The following is a 19976-nucleotide window of genomic DNA, read 5'->3' on the forward strand; positions in this document are numbered from 1 at the left end:
AGTTGCCTTTAATTTCACTTATACTACGTTAATATCAATACATATAAATTATATCTAAGTTCAGAAGTAAGATTAAAGTTATATACGACTACCTACTATGTATAAAATTTAAAAACTTTACGTGTATGGGAATGTAAACATCGCCAATTTCCACACTCCACGCTGCTACTTGGAATATATGCATTTATTGGTTCAAACTAGGATTACAACCTAGTTCCTCGGGATCTGCGGCCCCATAAACTGGCCACTAAACCAACGAGGCAGTCAAGTAGCATTAGATAAGTAAAGTGTCATCTAGCAATGAATGCAAGATTTATTCCTATGAAAGAGTAGGGAAATGAAAGTAATTTATTAACGTAGTACTACAGCTGTAGAAAAGAGATCCGCTTAAATTCACATTAAATAATTTCTCTCATCGCTTCCAAAAAAACTTAACTTCAAAAAAGACCGGAATGCTTTATGAGACAAATTAAGATTTAATAGTGTCAGTATATTTGTAAGTCGGTAACATTGTCACATCTATAATATAGATAAGACATTATTGTTTTCATAATTACTTCTGAGAAAGGTGTCGTAAAACTATGTATATAATTATTAGTGCGGTCGTGTCGGATCGCAAAAAGCAGATTGTCCAATTGTCCAGGCATCCGTTATTTCGTATGCAGTTATAAGACCGCGGCGGGTTGTCGCGTAGCGATTCTTTGAGTAGGCACGTACTTCTACATACCTTTTATCAACTTGTACAACCAAATAATTATATTTATCTAAGTTCTGACTTAGTAGACAATTTAGAACGTACAAAATTAACTTTATAAAGTTTATCTATCTAAGCGACATTTGTATTACGTCCTTCCATTTTTTAAGCTGCGTCAAAAATTTCAATAAGGTTTAACGTTACCACAGTTTTTAATATCAAACTTGAATAAATTTGTGATATTTTTTATAAGATAATATAATAATAAAAGTTAAACATGATAAATCGGTGCAAAGTATATGATGGCTCCTAAGCATCCTATTGCTGATAAAAGAGTTATCCACCAACTAATCGGTTGAAGAAAATATGGGCTTGATTTATGATGACTGTGATTTTGATGATTGATTCTTTATTGATAAAAGTTCTTTAGTTCACGGATTTAGATAGGGTGACTCTATTCTTGCCAGAAATTATAACCTTTTCCAATCAGAGAAGAAGTGAAAACAAACACTTTAATTTCACTTCCAAAGTTCCGATAACAACTTAATATATTCAAAAGGCATTTTTTCACGAATCCATAATCAACTTCTATCAAAGACTATTTAATATCTTTAGAATTATATTACATCAATTCAATATTAAAGTCTAATTGTCATTACTAATTCACAGTGATTGGGAAACACGGCATATAGGTTATTACTAATATGAGGTATTTTTGTTTGAATAGTTACACAAAGATGACACGATTTTATTAGTGAAGATACATTTATAAAATAAAATCATCGATTATGTTTTATATATAAAATGAATTAAAATATTGTTTGATACAATTGTTTACTATAAAAAAAATACTATTAAAGATATATACAGTCTCAAAGGCGTGCACTTGCAAGTTGAATGAATTAATTTTTAATACAACAAATCTTAACACATAAAATTTAATTTTTTTTTTTTTACTGTCTTTACTCTTAGTTTCACTCACGCACACTAAGACATCATAAAGGCTCAAGCGTATCAGTCACTCATAATAATTTTACGCCGGTAATAATTAAAGTACCTTCGTAAGTAAATATATCTATACTTACTGTACGTTTTTATTGCGGGTATTAAAAGTTCTAAGAATATATACAGGTTATATGTCTATATTAAAGTAATGCGTAGACTTAGTATGTAAGAAGCATGCCTCTTATACAACAAATTATAATTATAAATTTGTATAAGTACTCTATAATAGCAACAAGTATGATTTGAATATGCTTACATATTAAATTGGTATTACATAACATATATATGCCGATTTAATCATCAAGTAGATATAAAAATCATATTGTATATTGTATAAGTATATTGTAACATGATAGTTATAATGATGTAATATTACTGTATTTTTAGTCTTCATACCTAAATGTGGTGCACAATTTTCTTTTATGTCTTCTTTAGTCTTCTCATCGAGAAGAGAAGAGGCGGTTACTATTTCTTATATATTCCTATGTAGGTGGATCTTTCGTCAACTCAATTCAATGTATAAAACTAGTTTCAAATGTATTTAAGTTTGACCCACACATGTTACAATACCGATTGAGTTTTAAAACTTTTATAGATCTTTAACTGTTAATATGGTTTGTGAAGTATGTGTGTGTATACATGCGTGTGTGGGTCTTAAAAAATATTTTTGAAATCAGTTTTATACAACCGATCGAATTGACTGAAGATCCACCAACAAAGTACCGTACAAGAAATTGAAAATATTGTTCGAGAATACGTTTGCTATATCATATTTGTCGTTTTATGCTTTTTAATATAGTAAATGAATAATTTCTTCTTTACCTTGACAAACCCATTCACAACGTTAGGTAACATAGTTAATAAAATATTATTTAACGATTTAAAGCATTGCATTTACATTAAGATATAAAACGTTTAAAGTTTTTAGACTTTTTCAATTTTCATTTTGTAACCCATAGGCTAATAAGTGAGGTGAGTGAGTGATACCCAGACGAGCTTGCATAAAGTTCTACAACCCAATACAAGTACACTCTGATTTATTTCAGCTCAGTTCGGATTGCCTTCCCGTTGGAGTATGAGAGGACACTTTAATACGCGTCTATATAAGTATAATAAAAGAATGTCAAGTGTAATTGTTTATTATTATACCTATCTAAGCAACCATAGATCTGACACACCTTTGACAAGGCAACCTGTTATACAGTGAATAAGGTAAGCTTTTATTTAAAAAAAAAACAATTGAATAACCGAATAGAGGATATTAGGTATTAACGCATGTGGACCTGTTCGTACCTGGCAACTTCATGGTTGTATTGAAATAAAAGTCGGATTATTATGATAATAAATTAGGAGAATTTAGCAAGGCGAACCATTCTTAATTTATCAATCTACATATTATTTAACATACAATCTTTGACATAATTAAATAACAGATGAGTTTATATATCTATTTCTGACACTGTACTAATATCCTACTAATATTGAATCTGGTATTATTTTCTTAGTAACTCCATTACATCATCATCCTCCTGCCCTTATCCCAACTCTACTTGGGGTCGGCGCAGCATGTCTTCTTCTTCCATACTTCTTTGTCGGACGTCATCTCACTAGTAACATTCTTTCTAACCATATCGTCTTTCACACAATCCATCCATCGTTTCTTGGGGCTTCCTCTACCTCTATATCCTTATATCTATATCCTACTTAGTAACTCCATTACAATTAATGGTAATTTAAAACTAAAGTATAAAATAATGTCGAAGATTTGAACAAAATAAAATATGAAGTAACTCTTAAATACAAAAGTATTATTAAGATTTCACACATGGATGGAATGCAGTGACGAAACCGACAATTAATTTAAATTGAACTATAAACGTCTAATTGCATACCAATTTTAAGACGAAACCGTAAAAACCTCAAAGAAAAACATAGCTTGCTCGTAAATGGTGATGAATGGAGGGTTCAAGATCAGGCAGCGGTTTGCGCGTGCGTCTCACTACCGCGCCATCTTTTGGGCGGAGCTTCGCGTTCCGACGCTAACGTCATAGATATCTCCCTCTCTTCGCTCTGCAATAAATAAAATCCGAGTGAGAGGGAGGGAAATAGATGTAACACTGATTTATCGTTCATGTTATATTTTTCAGAGTAAATTCCTTTTGAATAAAAAATTAATGATTTTTACATATGCTTAGATATGTAAAAATATAATAATTTGAATTGTTTGTGTATACCTATAAAGTAAAAATGTGGCAAATAAGAAAAGAGTAAAAAAAAAACAATTATGGAATATAAAAAAAGTCATTTAACAGTAGCAAGGCTACACATCAACGTATGATGGAGGTAATGTTTACTACAGAGGCGGCGGCGGTGATTGTTTATAGCAGAGATCAGCAACCCGGCGGAGCGGGTCTATCAGCGGACTGGTATTTATAGATAGAGCAAATATTATTTATTTACAGGAGACCCACACGCGATTTAAAAGTAACAAACAATATTGTTACGGTTTAACATTGACTACGATGGCTAGACTAATGTACTGTTGTACGGAAACACCTATATTATATTAAAGACTTGGTTAGGTTATAAATAAAATGAACATTGAAATAATTTCAGGAATTTATAGATGTTTATTTTTCAAAATTAATTGGTGCTTTAATAGGTTTGTAGTAGGTTAAATTAAAGTTTACTTAATAGTCGATTGGACATAACAATTGCATTCTATTTTACTTTTTAGTAGGACGTACAGAGGTACATAGGTAATGATAATAAATAAAATCTAATCATTCTCGACAGCGACCAACCAACTGCCTAGAATATGTTTCCTTACTTTTAAAACAGTATAATAATCTGATACGATCAGAGACAGCTCAGACGCATGCACAACGTGCTACGAATCTTAAATGCGTACCTTCAGAGGATCACTCCTGGTGTTACGCTGCCAATTACCGAACACCACTTCCGCTTGAATAAATGGAAACGCAGCTATAGTCAGCACCTCGCAAACCGCAGTATCTCTGTTTTATTCCCATTTGGCATTATAATGTTAGAGGGCCTTATTGAGTTGTTTACATCACTAATAACGTTTATGGACCTGATCTGAGATTCAAATTCGAGGACAAATGAGCTCATAAGTAAAAGTAGGTACAAAATAGTTTTGTTAGTTTTGGCTACTTATGATGAATAGCAAGCAAACTAAAAAACAAACAATTTTATAAATTGCGAAGTACAAAGCGATGAGTTTGTTTGTTACAATGACTTACTCGTAGAGTTTGCTTTCATAGCTTACTAGTTACGTTTTCTTTTATTTAAATGTAACCGTACACTGTTGAGATAGAGCCGAATTTCCCGTGTCGCTACACGCTCACACGCACGTAAATAAAGCGGGCAAGTTTAATGCAAAACTTTTGGTTTACGCTTTATGGTAAATATTTGGTGTAACATCGTATAACTGTTTTATAGATCTAGTAAAATGTTTGGTTTAATTGTGCTAGGTCAAGAGCGGGCGTTCGACAGGCGTCCTTGCGACGGATAAATATTATTGTCTAAGCGGGTTTTCCGCTGTTTAGTTTTTGTATAAGCCCGAAGCCCGTGAGAGATCCAGGCTGCGAGAGCTGCCACAACGACTGCGAGACCTTTAAGGCTGTTTCGCATAATTATGTTATGAATTGCAGCAGGCGACAGACAGTAAGCGAAACACATAAATATTTAAAAAAATATTATGGATTGCAATATGAGATAATGAACACAGAAATCTAAAATAAAAATATATATTTATAAAATCAAATAGTAAGAAGTGAAATAATTCGGTAGACATATACAAAAATATGTAGATATTTTTAGGCTTAAAGGAATCATCTGTATTAATTTTCCATTGGTGTAGGTGCATGTGCTCTTTTAATAGGAGAATTTGTAAAGCGGTGTATGAGCGATACGGGTGTGGATGTCTGGCTACGCGGCGGGAAGGCGCGGGTGCAGGGGCGGCAATGGGCGGCGCGGGCGCACGCTCGCTGGTGGGCGGTGCGTGCACTGTTCTCCGGCTCGCGTTCCGACGCGCACGCATGAAGACCGAGGACCAAAACACCGAAGAGGCGGCGCGCCGCGCGCCTGCCACGCGCCGTCAGGAAAAACCACCTTTCTCTTACATAGCCCTTATCGTTATGGCAATTCGTCACTCTCCGAACAAGCGCCTGACCCTTAGTGAAATATATGCATTTCTTCAGCAGCAGTTTCCATTTTTTCGTAGTTCTTATCAAGGCTGGAAGAATTCGGTAAGACATAATCTTAGCTTGAATGAATGCTTTGTCAAGCTACCGAAAGGGCTCGGCAGGCCTGGGAAAGGGCACTACTGGACGATAGATCCATCTTCAGAGTTTATGTTTGAGGAAGGATCTTTCCGGCGGCGGCCTCGTGGCTTTCGACGTAAATGTCAGGCGTTAAAGCCTCAGTTTGGAGGTGGTGGTTATCTGTGCGGAAGCGGAGTTGGATCGCTGCCTCCATCCCAGCCTACGGGATATGAGTTAGCAAGTGGTAGCGGCGCGGGAGCTAGCAGCACCCCATCTATTGACTATGGGGCCTGTGCTTACTCGCATTCGGGTTCAAGCCAACAGTTAAGCTACGGTGGAGAATATTGTGCTTATAGCAGTATGGGAGAAAGAGAATGGCCCCTTGCGTACGGTGCAGTTGAACCCGCGTACCGACCACAGCCAGCTTCTCCACCTTCTCGGCACGATCTGCCTGACCTCATACCCAACTATCAGTATGCCGTCGCCAATGATCATGGTAAGTTTATTTGATTGAAACTTTTACTTTCGTTTTTATTTGTTCGCTTAATTACGATTTATTCCATAATTACCTTATACGTTGAAAATCATATTAGTTTAACTTTAGTATTTTTCAATAAGATATTGTATGTGTATCTAATGTGTTAGTATGTTTAAAATATACTTATTATACACTGTTTATAACCTATCGGATTTTATAGGGTACCTAAAAACTAAATTCTATAAGTAAATGTTTCAATATTTTTTTACGTGATTCCTGTACAACCTCTCAATCGTCGCAGCGCCTAATCGACGAATTCAAAGTTTGATTCTTTCAAACATATCAAGATAATAAATTCTATTCATAGGTTTTTTGTCTAAACTAGTGCGCTGTGGCAACTTCTAAAGGTATCTCCAGTAACTAATAAAGTACCATCCCTTCAGATATTTTTTAGGAACTCACTTCTTATTCTTAGGAATATAAAACATATTACAACATACGTTGCTGGGCTGGTCAAACGTGTCGCGCAATAATAATATTACTTATTTGTTTTACTCTCCACGAGTAAAGTCGCTATTTATACAAATAATGACCAACTAATTGACTTCAATAAAGAAGGTTTTATGCTTGGCATATGTTTTTTTATCTTACATATTTCTCATATATAAAAAAAAGTTTATGTTTGAATTATATTGCAAACATCTTAGGTTTGGACCAATGTAGGCCTACCTATTATTAATATTTTCTAATAATATTATAAATATTATAATTGATTAAACAAAAATCGACAAATTATTTCGTTTGCATATAACAGTATAAGGGAATGTACACTTATATTCTGATTATTTTGAAATTACTGAAATAAATCTATGTATTAATTAAATTTCGTATTAACAGTAAACAAACTAAATTAGTCAAAGAAGTCTGTAACCTAATTATTACGTATATAGACTATATCGAAATAATAAAAATAGTTTTGGGCAATATATTTTGTATTAGTTATTACTAGTTACGTAAAATTACATTAAAGAAAGAGATAACTTCACTAAGCTGCTCCAATGTTTGGAGACACATAATACCTAAGTGGCAGATTTTTATACGACATTTGCAGATTTTCTCACGATGTTAAACATTTATTTATTTATTTATAATACAAAACTGTATACATATATTAAATTTAAAATAAGTCTCTACGTCATATATTTGATGTAGTCCAAGCGGACATAGTTGTCCAAGTCAACATGTTCATATGACGAATTATTAATACAAAATCAATTACATAGAAATGCATTGAACCTGCAATTTTGGCTATTCTAGTAAAATATTAAAGCATTCCTTATTTAATTACTGTTCTTGCTGCAATTATAAATAATAAGTTTATTTGTTATTATTAAACACCATAACACAATGGTTTTAATTATGTGTTTATTTAAATAATAATTATTAGGTATATACAGGTATGTAAGCAATTCATCGTTGAATTGTATTTCCGATTCCTTTGGCAGAAAATGTACAACGGAGACAATAATTAAAAATTATCTTGTATTCTATTAAATATATACTCAATAATATAACTCAATTAGACAGCTAATCATTTAACTATAAAAATATCTACATAAGTCCAATATGATTTTTTATCTCATTATTAATTAGTCATACATTACACTTCATGCGCATAGACATTAGCTTAACATAAGTGTAGAGCGGTTGAGTCGTCGAATGAAACTATGAGAACGCGCCGAAATATACCGAATACATTTCTACACAGTTCTTGAAAGTGTCGACAGCGAGATCCCTTGTAACTCTGGCTCATGTCAAGTGCTCTTGACTTACCGTGAGCGTTGAACGCCGATTAACAGTAGCTACGTGTGAGGGTAAACTGCGCCCAATTTCGATAATGAATGATTTATCGTCCTCTGCTCTTAGAAGAACTTGTAAATTATGCATGCGTACTTGAGAATGTTGTGTCGAAATAAATCATGCAACTGCTTAGTAACATGCGTGCATATTGTCTTCTACGGTTGATTATAAGTTTAAGTTTTTGTAAACAAAAAATATAAATTATAATTATCAATAGGTAACAAAAAAAGTTCACACAGTAAATCCCAATTCTTTCAATATTTGTCATGTGGCAGAATTTTAACGTTGAATTATCATGAAATAACCAGTACGAAAGGCAGGTGTTGAGGAACACTCCCGAATGACTGTAAACACACAGCTTTATTTAGGAGTCGTCAAAAAGCGGAAGCTTTGACAATCTATTAGTGGAAGTTTCTTGGGATCGAAATGATATTGGTGTCGTCCGATTTCAGACCACACAAAGGCCAATCTGTAGGGGACCAGCTAACTGCAAGGACGTTTAGTGCATAAGTGCACAAACACAATTACACTTTCTATTCCCTCATAATCTTATGGGACGGCAAATCAGACACGACCGGAGTTTAGGCGAAGTACCTACGACTTTACGTACTTTCCCAGGTATGAAAGTATACAAACTTCCATCTTTCAGACTCCTGACTGTTACTGAAAAACCCAATAATTTTTTATTTAGGCTTGAACCCCTCGGAAATATGTGGCCTTATATACCGCCAAAAGATCGACCAGGGACTAAAATGATAGAGATACAGATCACAGTTATCAAAAAGCCTTCCTTATCGGTGAAAGAGACTCGCGTTTATCGACCGCAAGTTGAAATAATATAGATTTCAAATTAATCACACTTATTAAACTCAATGAATGTGACAAACGCCCATTAATTTAAGCGGAAATATATATCTCTATCAAACACACTGTATCTTTTACGTAAATTATAAAGGAATGAAATAGTATTCAATTACGGTATTGAAAAGGTAGGAGATCACTTACTATGGAGGTTACGTACACGAGGCACAAGTACAACAACAATTACTTCATGATATTTCTCGAAATCTCAGATTTACAATCGCTGTAATTAAGTCACAGGGAAAAATATATTCATTATACACACATATGTAATTAAATTAATATACTTAATATTTTCACCCGTAAGGCCGACAATGTTTTAAAATTTCGTGACAAGAAACATAACATCTTAGATCCCAAATCTGGTGCATTGCATTGGTGGTTTATTAACGGTGTAAGAAATAGTTAATATTTCTTACCATACAAATGTCTATGAACGGTGGTCATCACTTACTATCAGGAAGCTTATTTATCAGTCACTCTACCTATTTTAAACATAAACAAACAACTCACTTTGGCTTCACAACATTATAATGCCAAATGACAATAAAACAGAGATACTGCGATTTGAGAGGTGCTGACTATAGCTGCACGTTTCCATTTATTCAGGCGGTACTAAAACGAAATTACTAATTATGGTAATTAATTAACATTAATTTTGTATGTAATATAATACTTGTATATATGTATCAGTTTGTTTAGTTAATATTTATAAACTGAATAAACTCGTAGTAAAGGCTCAAATCAAACAAACAGTAGAAAACAATGTTTAAGTAAAATGTAAAGGTGACGATATACTTAAACTTATAGTAACTAATAAATACTAACCTTTATATAATTGTGTAGGAGCAGGAAGAAATATAATATGCAAATACATATAGGTCATAAACACGCGAAATCATCTCTTGTTGTATCCTGGTACCCTGGTAATTGGCACGCATCCGTGCACGTCGGTTTTCATATATATTTATAATATACGCACATTGTAGTGCACTAACCAAACCTAGTTGAATATAAAACTACATACAAAATAGTTTTATAATATTAAAAAAATATATATTAATAATAATTAACTAAAGTAAATAATACCGTTACTTTTTGTTTGTTATATATAATATAAAACTCAAGCACAATTCACCTGGATCGTAATAATAATATATACCATACGCATATTGAACATTAACGTACATATAACATTACACATAAAATTAAGTTAAATATTTATAAATTTAAGATTTAATCATCTAAATACTTGTATTTAGTAAAAACTGTTAAATTATACAAATAAAACGAATTCTATATTTAAAAATTATCATAAATCTATCATAATAAATGAGGAATATATCTAAATGTTATGATTAATAAAAATTTTTAGGATTTTTTTTATCATATATACCTACTAAAATAACCTATTTTTAATTTAGAAATATTCACAATGACTTGTCAACAACTACTATCGATTGGATACTGACAACATAGCGGTTTATTTTAAATGTAAAAAAATCAATCAATGGATATATAGGCAAATCTATGGCTAAAAAACACCGCAGCAGTACTAGAAGCCCATACAATGAAAGAGTTTGCAAAGTGCTCTAGCAATTGTTGAGTCTATGCACACCATTTGATATCAAGAGATCTGTTGGATTGATACTGGTTCCTTTTGAAACAGTTTCAGTTAAAACTCAAAAAGTTATTGCAAATAATCATTGTCTCTTCTGCGAAATTATGTTTTGGTTCTGTTTGCGGTTGAAGTATTTGGCCCTTGGAGAAATAATTCAAAAAACTTTATTAAAAATGTAACATTCTCGTCTTATTGCTTCCACTGGTTAAATTATCGTATTTAAAAAAAATGATTAAAGTTTAAAACGATTGTACCAGTCTTTATGGTGTTTGTTGTATATTACTACTACATATCGGCAGTTCAAGACAAACTACACTTTTAAAATACCTTTTATAAATATCGTAATAATAATAGTAATTCGTATTAAAGTATCTTAGTTCATTGTATTTTTTTCTAAAATTTATAAAATTACAAAGATTATATAGCAAATATTGAAATAAGACAGTCGCAAGCTAATCGTAAGTGTATACACAAGTGGAGGACTACAACAACACTTGCATGTATAGACAACAATATGTGTATTCAGTTTTAAGTAGTACTGAAGTTATGACCAAAGCGAGATAGCAATAATGCTATCTCTTTGTCCATCAACGAGTCCTTTCTGGTAGTTAGAGTAGATGCAACACTGATGCCCCAGGTACTACGTTAACCGGATGTTGAATTAAGCTAGCTTCCTGTACTGTTATCGGAAATAGGTTCACCTGAATGCACCCTGTACTCTACCTCCTCACTTTCATGCACTTTTAGTACGGTTGCATCGTATTTTCAGGTTATGTCTATATAAAGTTATGGAAGGATTTATTTCCTGCATCGGAAGCGTAGAAAATACAGAAACAAGGTTTGTTATAAAATTACTTTAAAGTATTATATATAATAAGTAAATATTAAAATAATATGTATTAGGTCTTTAAAATATCCTTCCTCCACCTCTTGTGTATGTAAGTACTATTACGAAATATATTATTATAATTAGTATAACTTGGTATTAACTAAGTAAATTCTTATTTTTTGTAAAACATAATTAACTACCACCACGTTTGTCTAATCTAATCTTGTTTGACGGCAGATGGCATTTTGTTTTACGCCTTAAAAATACCTTTTAATTAGACGTAATATATTTTAAAAATTGCGTTTTGTTTAATATTACGAATTTTCAAAATATTATATGTATATATCACACTTTTCCGGATGCATCTTATGGTACTGGGTCGGATTCAGGGGATTCGAGGCTACAACTCACTTTTACTGATACGTGATCTTTTTAAAATAGTGCATTTTATCATCATCAGCATAAAAACAATTAGATACTTACTTAAATAAATAATAATAATTTTAGTTAAACATACGATAGGAATATGCTTAATCAATACTGATATTATAAATGTGAATGTAAGTCTGTCTGTTGCTCTTTCACGGCTAAACCAATGAAACGAATTTGATGAAATTTCTTATGAAGCAAGCTTGAATTCCAATAAAATATAGTTTTTTAGCCTAATACCTGACGATCAACCAAGAGTACGCCAGCGAAGCCGCGTGCGACAACTAATTAATATCAGGCGACATGTAATCTTTGACTTACACTTCAAACATAACATTATAAACCTTTTTATATATAACATACAATATTTTGTCTGTCTGCTTTTCCCAGTGTATTCTTAAAAATGGTTAAAAATTCAATCATTACGTTTATATTATAGACATGGAGTACACCATTTGGACTTTTATTAAAATCAATAGAGTTAAACACAATTTAAAAAAAATTTTTCGTTTTTTAATTTTTTACTTCAGGCCAACAATGGGTAGATAATTACACACTAAAAATTAATTTTAGGTTTTTCAGTACTTCCACGAAATAGACAGAAGGAGGCTTCCATTATTAGTTAGATTTTTAGGATCAAAAAGTATTTAGTTGAAACGAATATAACTTTTGAATACAAAATTATTATTGAAGTCAAAATGTACAATTTAAAAAATGATTTGGAATCTGAAGTTCAGGTATACGAAGACATTGTGTTTTAGCACTGAGTAATACTGAATACTACTTGACATAATAATAAATAATTATATTACCCATATTTTAAAAAGGGTTTTAAGCACTAGAAAGAGACAGAGAGAAAACTGCAAGAAATGATGAATGAGCGGCGCGTAAACAGTCTGGTCAGCTGTAGTATTCTTTTTAACACTATATTATTGCATATAAAAGCTTTTCATGAAAATACAGCTACAACTCTTTGCGTTTATGTTACCTTAGTACTGGTGCATCGTGGTTTTTAGTCATTTATAGGTATAGCGTCAAAAGAATAGTTGCAATTTTCAACTTTGTTCAAAAAAAGAGAAAAAGGGTAAAGAGATTTTATACCAGCAGTGGGATATAACCGGCTTTTTAACTTTGCTTTTTTAATGTCGCATAATCATCACTCTCTAAAATCACTCACAAAATAAAAATTACAAATGCATGAAATATGATGCGGAATAATTTGACTGGTTCGGTACTTAAGTCACAACTTAGGAAAATAATGCGACTTTGCGGACGCAAAAGGGGAAGTCGCTTCGAGCAAGAGCATTAATTAGGCTAAATTATAAAATGTCTTAATTGTAACTGAGCTACTGAATTGTTTCTGTTTCAAAATTTTTACTTTTATGGTAATTTAAATTTTAAATAGTGATCTTTGTGGTCATTTTTTTTCAGCTACTTTGAAATAAGTTCCTAGAAGTTAACATTTTTGGAGAGCTAAGAAAACGGTCATGTTATTAAAATAATCCGCAAGATAAGTTTACTAACGATTTTTTTTGTTTTTAAGGCATTTTCGTAGAAATAAAATTCATTTTTTTTTTAAATAATTTCGTTTTCCGTCTCTCGTTTTTAAATTTGGACCGATAATTATTTTTTTAATACTAATAAATAGCCACTGTTTATACTTTTTTATAAATCAGAAGAAAAAATTATTATAATTGTTACTTTTTTTATACATATATTTGCAGAAAGTGAATTAACTTTACAATTTTATATTATTTTTCTAAATAGAATGTATTCAAAAAACTAAACAACCTCTAAAGTTGTGTATATCTGAAAATAATCTCGTTTCACATTTTAATTACGTATGAAAAAATTTTTTTTTGTATAATTTGACCACAAATTTATTATTATGTCATGTCAAATTTTGGGAAAAGTCTATGAATACACGCTAGAAATGAAAATAATTTGTATGTGGTAGTAATACATTATACAAAAAAAAATTATTAAGATATTATGAGAAGAATATTTCAACGTTTATATATGTATTATTTTGAAATTATATCCAATTAAGTTTATTATTTACTTAATAGTAATTTTAGTTGACTTTTTTTTTTAAATAAAAAAACTGCAATGATACATATTTACGATGATAATTATATTAAGTTAGCCACAATAATAACCATAGTTTTGTTTTTAAAAAGTTTCAGTAAAACTTTTTTTATAATTCAGGCAAGTTCGTATAATTGAAACTGGTGACGTTGGTGTTGATATTAAAAAAAAATTAATTTGATAAAATATTTTTAATGTGGATTCTAAATAATTTTAACATATCTAAACAAATATTGTACGTATAAAAATTAAGTTGTTACTTAAAAATACTTTTGTTGGAATTATATACCTACATTATAGATATTTAAACTAAATTCATTTGTACATTTTATTAATAAAGATTACAATCGATTCAGCCTATGTTGCTTAATTAAGGAACAAACATCCGGACAAAAAGTTTCGCGTTAATGATTACTAACATCATTAACGCGAAATAATTTCAAATGTTTTGTTATTAACCGAGTGTTAAGTTTCAAATGTTCGTCGTAGTTAATACAAAGCCCATTGTTTATATAATTTGTCGGCGAGTGTATTTGAAATTAAACTCCCTCAATTAAATATTAAAGTATTTGTTGTTCATTTTAACTCGATCCGTAAATATAAAATAAGATTTTTATAAGGTGATATTTAGCCAAAGTAAACACTGTTTATTGTTTGGAATTGAAAAAATATATATATATATATACATTTGTAACAATTTTATTTGAGACTATTTATACTCAGATTCTTAACTTTATTTTATTTCATAAAATACTAAAAACTTAAGTAACCTTACCAATTTGTAATGAAATGCTATAGAGTTTCAGATCAACTTAAGCTATTCCTTATAAACATAATAATAATACGCCAAATGGGAGAAATTTCCATCGCTTCTGAAGATGTAGCCGCTGCAGTTCGGTCCGTTCCCAACTGGAAGTCTCCGGGACCGGACGGGCTGCATAGTTTTTGGTTAAAATGGCTGCGCAGCTCGCATGATTGCTAGGCATCTCAGTTCCAGTCAGCTCTAGAGTCTGGGTCGCTACCACAGTTCCTTACCACCGGAGTCACCCACCTGCTCCATAAGTCAGGTAGTGCAACGTATCCTACAAACTATAGACCGATTACTTGTTTACCGACGGTCTATAAGCTCCTTACCTCCATTCTGAGAGATAAGATTAATAGTCACATACAGAATAATAGTATTTTGTCTGTCTCTCAGAATGGATGTAGGGGTGGATCACGAGGCACTAAGGAGCTACTCCTCATTGATTTCACAACAGGTTCGTCATTTTCGAAATTCGAAATTACAAGAAGGCCTATGATTCCGTGCTGCGTACATGGCTCTTGAGGGTGTTGGAGTTCTATAAATTAGATACAACTCTATACTACAAATACTCGGGTGTGTCGGAAGCATTAGGCATCAATGTGACCGACATGAAACAATCACTGCAGGAGCGTTTCTTTGGTCGTCTGAAAAAAGTACTCAAATTCTTTCAGACTACCGGAAGTATATTGTGAGGGATGGCACGGTGGACATATGTCGGGCGTGTCACACTCCAGGCGAATCCCTTAGACAAATTATTTCCGGTTGTTCTCGTCTTGCTAACGAAGAGTATTTACACAGACATAATCAAGTGGCCAAGATTATCCATCAACAACTTGCACTTCGATACGGTCTTGTGGTATCAGAGGTACCATACTACAAGTATGTGTCCGACCCAGTTCTCGAGAATGGTCATATCACACTGTACTGGGACCGATCTATAATCACTGACAGGACTGTTGTCGCCAACAAGCCTGATGACGTCACCATCCCTCATGACGAGAATCTCGTGAAGGCTGAGAAGGATAAGCAAATAAAATATCTTGACTTAGCTCACGAGGTTGTCGACATGTGGGATGTGGATACAGCAGTTACTGTACTGATAGTCGTTTCAGCGAATGGCCTAATGACCAAGAGCCTCGACCAACACATTAAGAGGCTCTCGTTAGGCAGCTGGGTCAGGAGCCTGATGCAGAAGGCAGTACTCCTCGGCACGGCGCGTATTGTGAGGAAGTTCCTCTCTCTGGGGCCCTGACCACCGGTGGCTTGGACCCTGGACCCGCCACTGGTTGGCCTCTGTATTTTATATTTTTAAATATATTTTATATATTTTGTATTTTATATTTAAAAATGTATTATACATGAGTGAGAATAAATAAAGATTATAATAATACGCCAATATAATAAACTATTAGGTAGGTGACGATTACATATATACATACGGCTGACGGTCCTGTTCTTTGTCTTTAAAAAAGAACTACTAAAACCACTTCTTCGTAATTTTTGTCAATGTATACTCCATATACTGATGGTGTTACTTTTTATTTAGAAAAATATTAATCAACTTTTTAGTTATTGTTTTTATTATTATATACTATCGACTTTTAATATTACTATGAGGGAAGTTTATAAGTCCGCACTGTTTAGTATTACCTTATCCGCTCCTAGTAAAGTTAATTTGTAGAGATTTTTTTACTATTCATGTAATTTTTTATTTTCTCTTTTACAGTTAATTAATATATATATATAAATAATACTTAATATTTATAAATTAATTTTATATTTCCTATTATTTATATGATTATAAGTAATAATCATAAATAAATAATAATTATATTTGTTCTATTATTAACAAAGTAGCAGTTGCACGCGTTTTTGCTAGCGTGGAAAGTTGAATATATTTACAGATTAACTTAAAATATTACGTTAATTTAAACTCTCTTTTTTTAACCACATTGGTGTGTCCCTTAAGGTTGAATATCCAGAAACGCTTAAATAAGAATCTACTTATTTTTAATCAGGAGCCCAAAAATAAAGTTTCTGGTTTCTAACTTAAAAAATGACGGATTTCCATACAAACTTTCAACCCTTATATTACTCACTTAGGGGTAGAACTTCCAAAATCCCTTCCTTAGTGAGTCAATAAAACGATCCTACTCGCCAAATTTCTTGGCCCTAACTTTAATAGTCTACGCTCAGCGATGATGAATGAGTCAGTCAGGGCATTTATTACATAAGTATAGAGATGCAAAAAACACATAAAGTTTTATAACTTCTGGATGGCTGAGATAGACTCTTTCTATTTTTGATGAAATAAAGATTAAAATATACACCGACAACAGACAAAAATAAAATTAATAATGGTTGTTTTGTTTTCGGTAAATTGCAAGCATATAAAAATTGAAGTCACTACATACTTACATTTTATTTCAGTCTTTTCATGCGGTTAAATTAAAAAGAAAAAATCCCTTCCTCCCTGCAACTAATTTAATGCTTTGAGGTTATATGAAGTTCGGCCTGTAGTACTAGGCTATCAGAAAACATAAGAGCTAGTTAGAAAGTTATTGAAATTGGAACCTTCATATATTGTAGGGGAGTACTAATAGTACTAAATGCGCAAAATAATGCATTTTTTTTCTAGAACGTTATTGAAATCGCTCCACCCATTGCACCAGAAAAGATTTTATGGCCAATACGATGGATTGTAGCAACACGATAATTTAATAACTAAGCTTCTCACGACTTTTACAAGATTTATCAATTTTTATTTTGCCCTTTTTGTTGTTTGATCTTTGTTTTTACATGATAGAAAGTTTTATCAAGAGCATGTTTCTTACATTTTAATAGTTTTCAAATATAAGTCCAACTTACCTTTTAATTAGGAAATGGTTTTTAACAATAAATCTTCTATTTAATGACCATCAAACTCTTATCTAATGCATCGGAAGTAGATACGTTGTCGAATTTCATTCGGGTTTACTAAATAAAAATAATAAAAGCATTATTAGATAATAATTGATTATTTATTAGAAAATCAATTTATAAATAAAATAAAATTGTAAACTATTAAAATAACTTTATAAAATAAACTTTCTTGGTATTGAGTTTTGTTTTAAACTTTCTATAGAAGTTCAGTACGTAGTACCAGGACTACATAAAAGCACAGAGCCTATCGTTCGTATCGTTATACCATTATATATTATTTATATGGCCGTTTTTAGCTTAAATATTTATGATGAAATCGCTTTTAGTTAAAAAATTCCATAATATTTTATAACCTATGTTGACTATGGTGATAGGGTATTTTTACGTAATAAAATGGTATGGCTTTTGTATACATGTTCTTAAGCTGTAGATTATATCCTGAGAGTTCAACTGCCGGGTCAGGTCAATAAAAAGTTATTAGATTTTTTGTTCAGTAAATTCTCACTTCAGGAAATTGGTAGGAGTACTTTACATTCCCTTGCCTCGGAAAGCACGTAAAGCCATCGGTCTTGCGCCTGAACTATTTTTAATCATATTGGAGTGAAAATCCCAGTGAGTTATGTGAGTAAGGAAACAGAGCGTATTGGTATTTAAAAAATTACAATCATATTTAATAACTTTTTCAAAAATGTACATTTTTAACCTTCAACCCTGAGATAAACCCTCTAGAGGTGGCTTTCTTAGGGTTCGAGCTTTCCGCTTATCATTGACGTAGCCTCGAAAGTAAAAGACAGACCGACAGACCGAACGAGTTACTTTCACATTTATAATATTATTAGTGCTTTGTTGTCCTTCATTGTTATTTTTCTGTACATTTTCAAAATATAAATAAAAAAATAAACAATAAAATAATTTTGGAAAGTGCGTGTTCGAAAACATGGCTTACTAGAACTTCATGAACTACAAGGATTTTATCGTAATGTAACGCTGCTAATATATTATAATAATTTTTTTTTTTATCGTAAATGTTTTCATATCAAGTATTTTTTAGTATTACGAGAAATTTTCATGTGATTATAGGAATGTATGTCTGGTCTAGAAATCGGCCTTCATTATAAAAATCAAAAGAATCTTAACAACAATTTGAACAAGAGATAAGACGTTTTTAAGTGATGATAATTTGTTTTACTGGCACTTTTTCTTAGTTATAGCTTAGCTCTAACTATATAAGTCATAAGTACACAATTTCTTATCAAAGTACTCTTAATTAATCCTTTCCAAATTCCTTCTTTATTTGTACCTACTCGTATAAATCTAACACCGAAAAATGAGTACAATAGAATAATCAAATCAATCAATAGAATAAAAAATAGGAAGTCAAAGGAACATAAACGGTGATACCGTTTTCAATTCCGCTGGTAAGATAGAACACCCCTTTTTCAACCTCTCTAGTCAGAAATAATAACACTGCAAAAACATTTATAATGTTATAAATGATGAAGGTTAAAACTTTACTCACGTGTATTATAATAGCTTTGGGATCATTAATTATATATAAGCTTTACATTTACAACACGTCAGTATTTGATTTCACTATTCGACCGCATGTTGCATCAAAATATATTTGAGATTATTTTTTTACAATTATTTTATAGCATATTTTTTTTTAGATATACGTAAAGTCGAACTTCAAATAACAAATTCTCAACCTTAAAAGTAAGTAAAATGCGTTTTGTTAATAAAACAACGTCGAGTAGTTAATTACTCGATTACAAAATTGCTTAAAGCAAATTGAAAATGTCTCATAAGTTTTTCAATAATTGAAACACTTTAAAAAAACTGTTATTTATTATTAGTTTCTTTCGCCGGGTCTTCTCAGGTCCGAGGTATTAATTTCCGAACCGGTGGTAGAATTTTAACTATCAATAAGCAAGTGTAACACTCTATATTGAATAAAGATTTTTAATTAATTTAAATTACTTATGTAATTTGAACATCGCTAGAAGTAATAAGAATATATGTAATAAGTGTGAATTTTGTTGTGAGATATATTATTTTTTAATAACTAGTTTATGTTATATGACTAAATTGGTATACT

The 19976-nt window shown here is 31.6% G+C and overlaps 1 protein-coding gene across 2 annotated transcripts in view; it reads left to right on the top strand.

Annotated features, from left to right (window-relative positions):
• The first annotated feature begins 5737 nt into the window (after positions 1–5737).
• LOC113396253 (forkhead box protein F1-like) overlaps positions 5738–19976 on the top strand; it is a 31597-nt gene continuing 17358 nt past the window's right edge. For both annotated transcript variants that reach the window (XM_026634131.2, XM_064220365.1), the window contains exon 1: positions 5738–6481. In XM_026634131.2, the coding sequence (XP_026489916.1) occupies positions 5761–6481 (721 nt within the window). In that variant the 5' untranslated portion in view covers positions 5738–5760. The remainder of the gene's footprint in view (positions 6482–19976) is intronic.

Source organism: Vanessa tameamea, chromosome Z, assembly GCF_037043105.1.
Source record: "Vanessa tameamea isolate UH-Manoa-2023 chromosome Z, ilVanTame1 primary haplotype, whole genome shotgun sequence".
Classification (NCBI taxonomy): Eukaryota; Metazoa; Arthropoda; class Insecta; order Lepidoptera; family Nymphalidae; genus Vanessa; species Vanessa tameamea.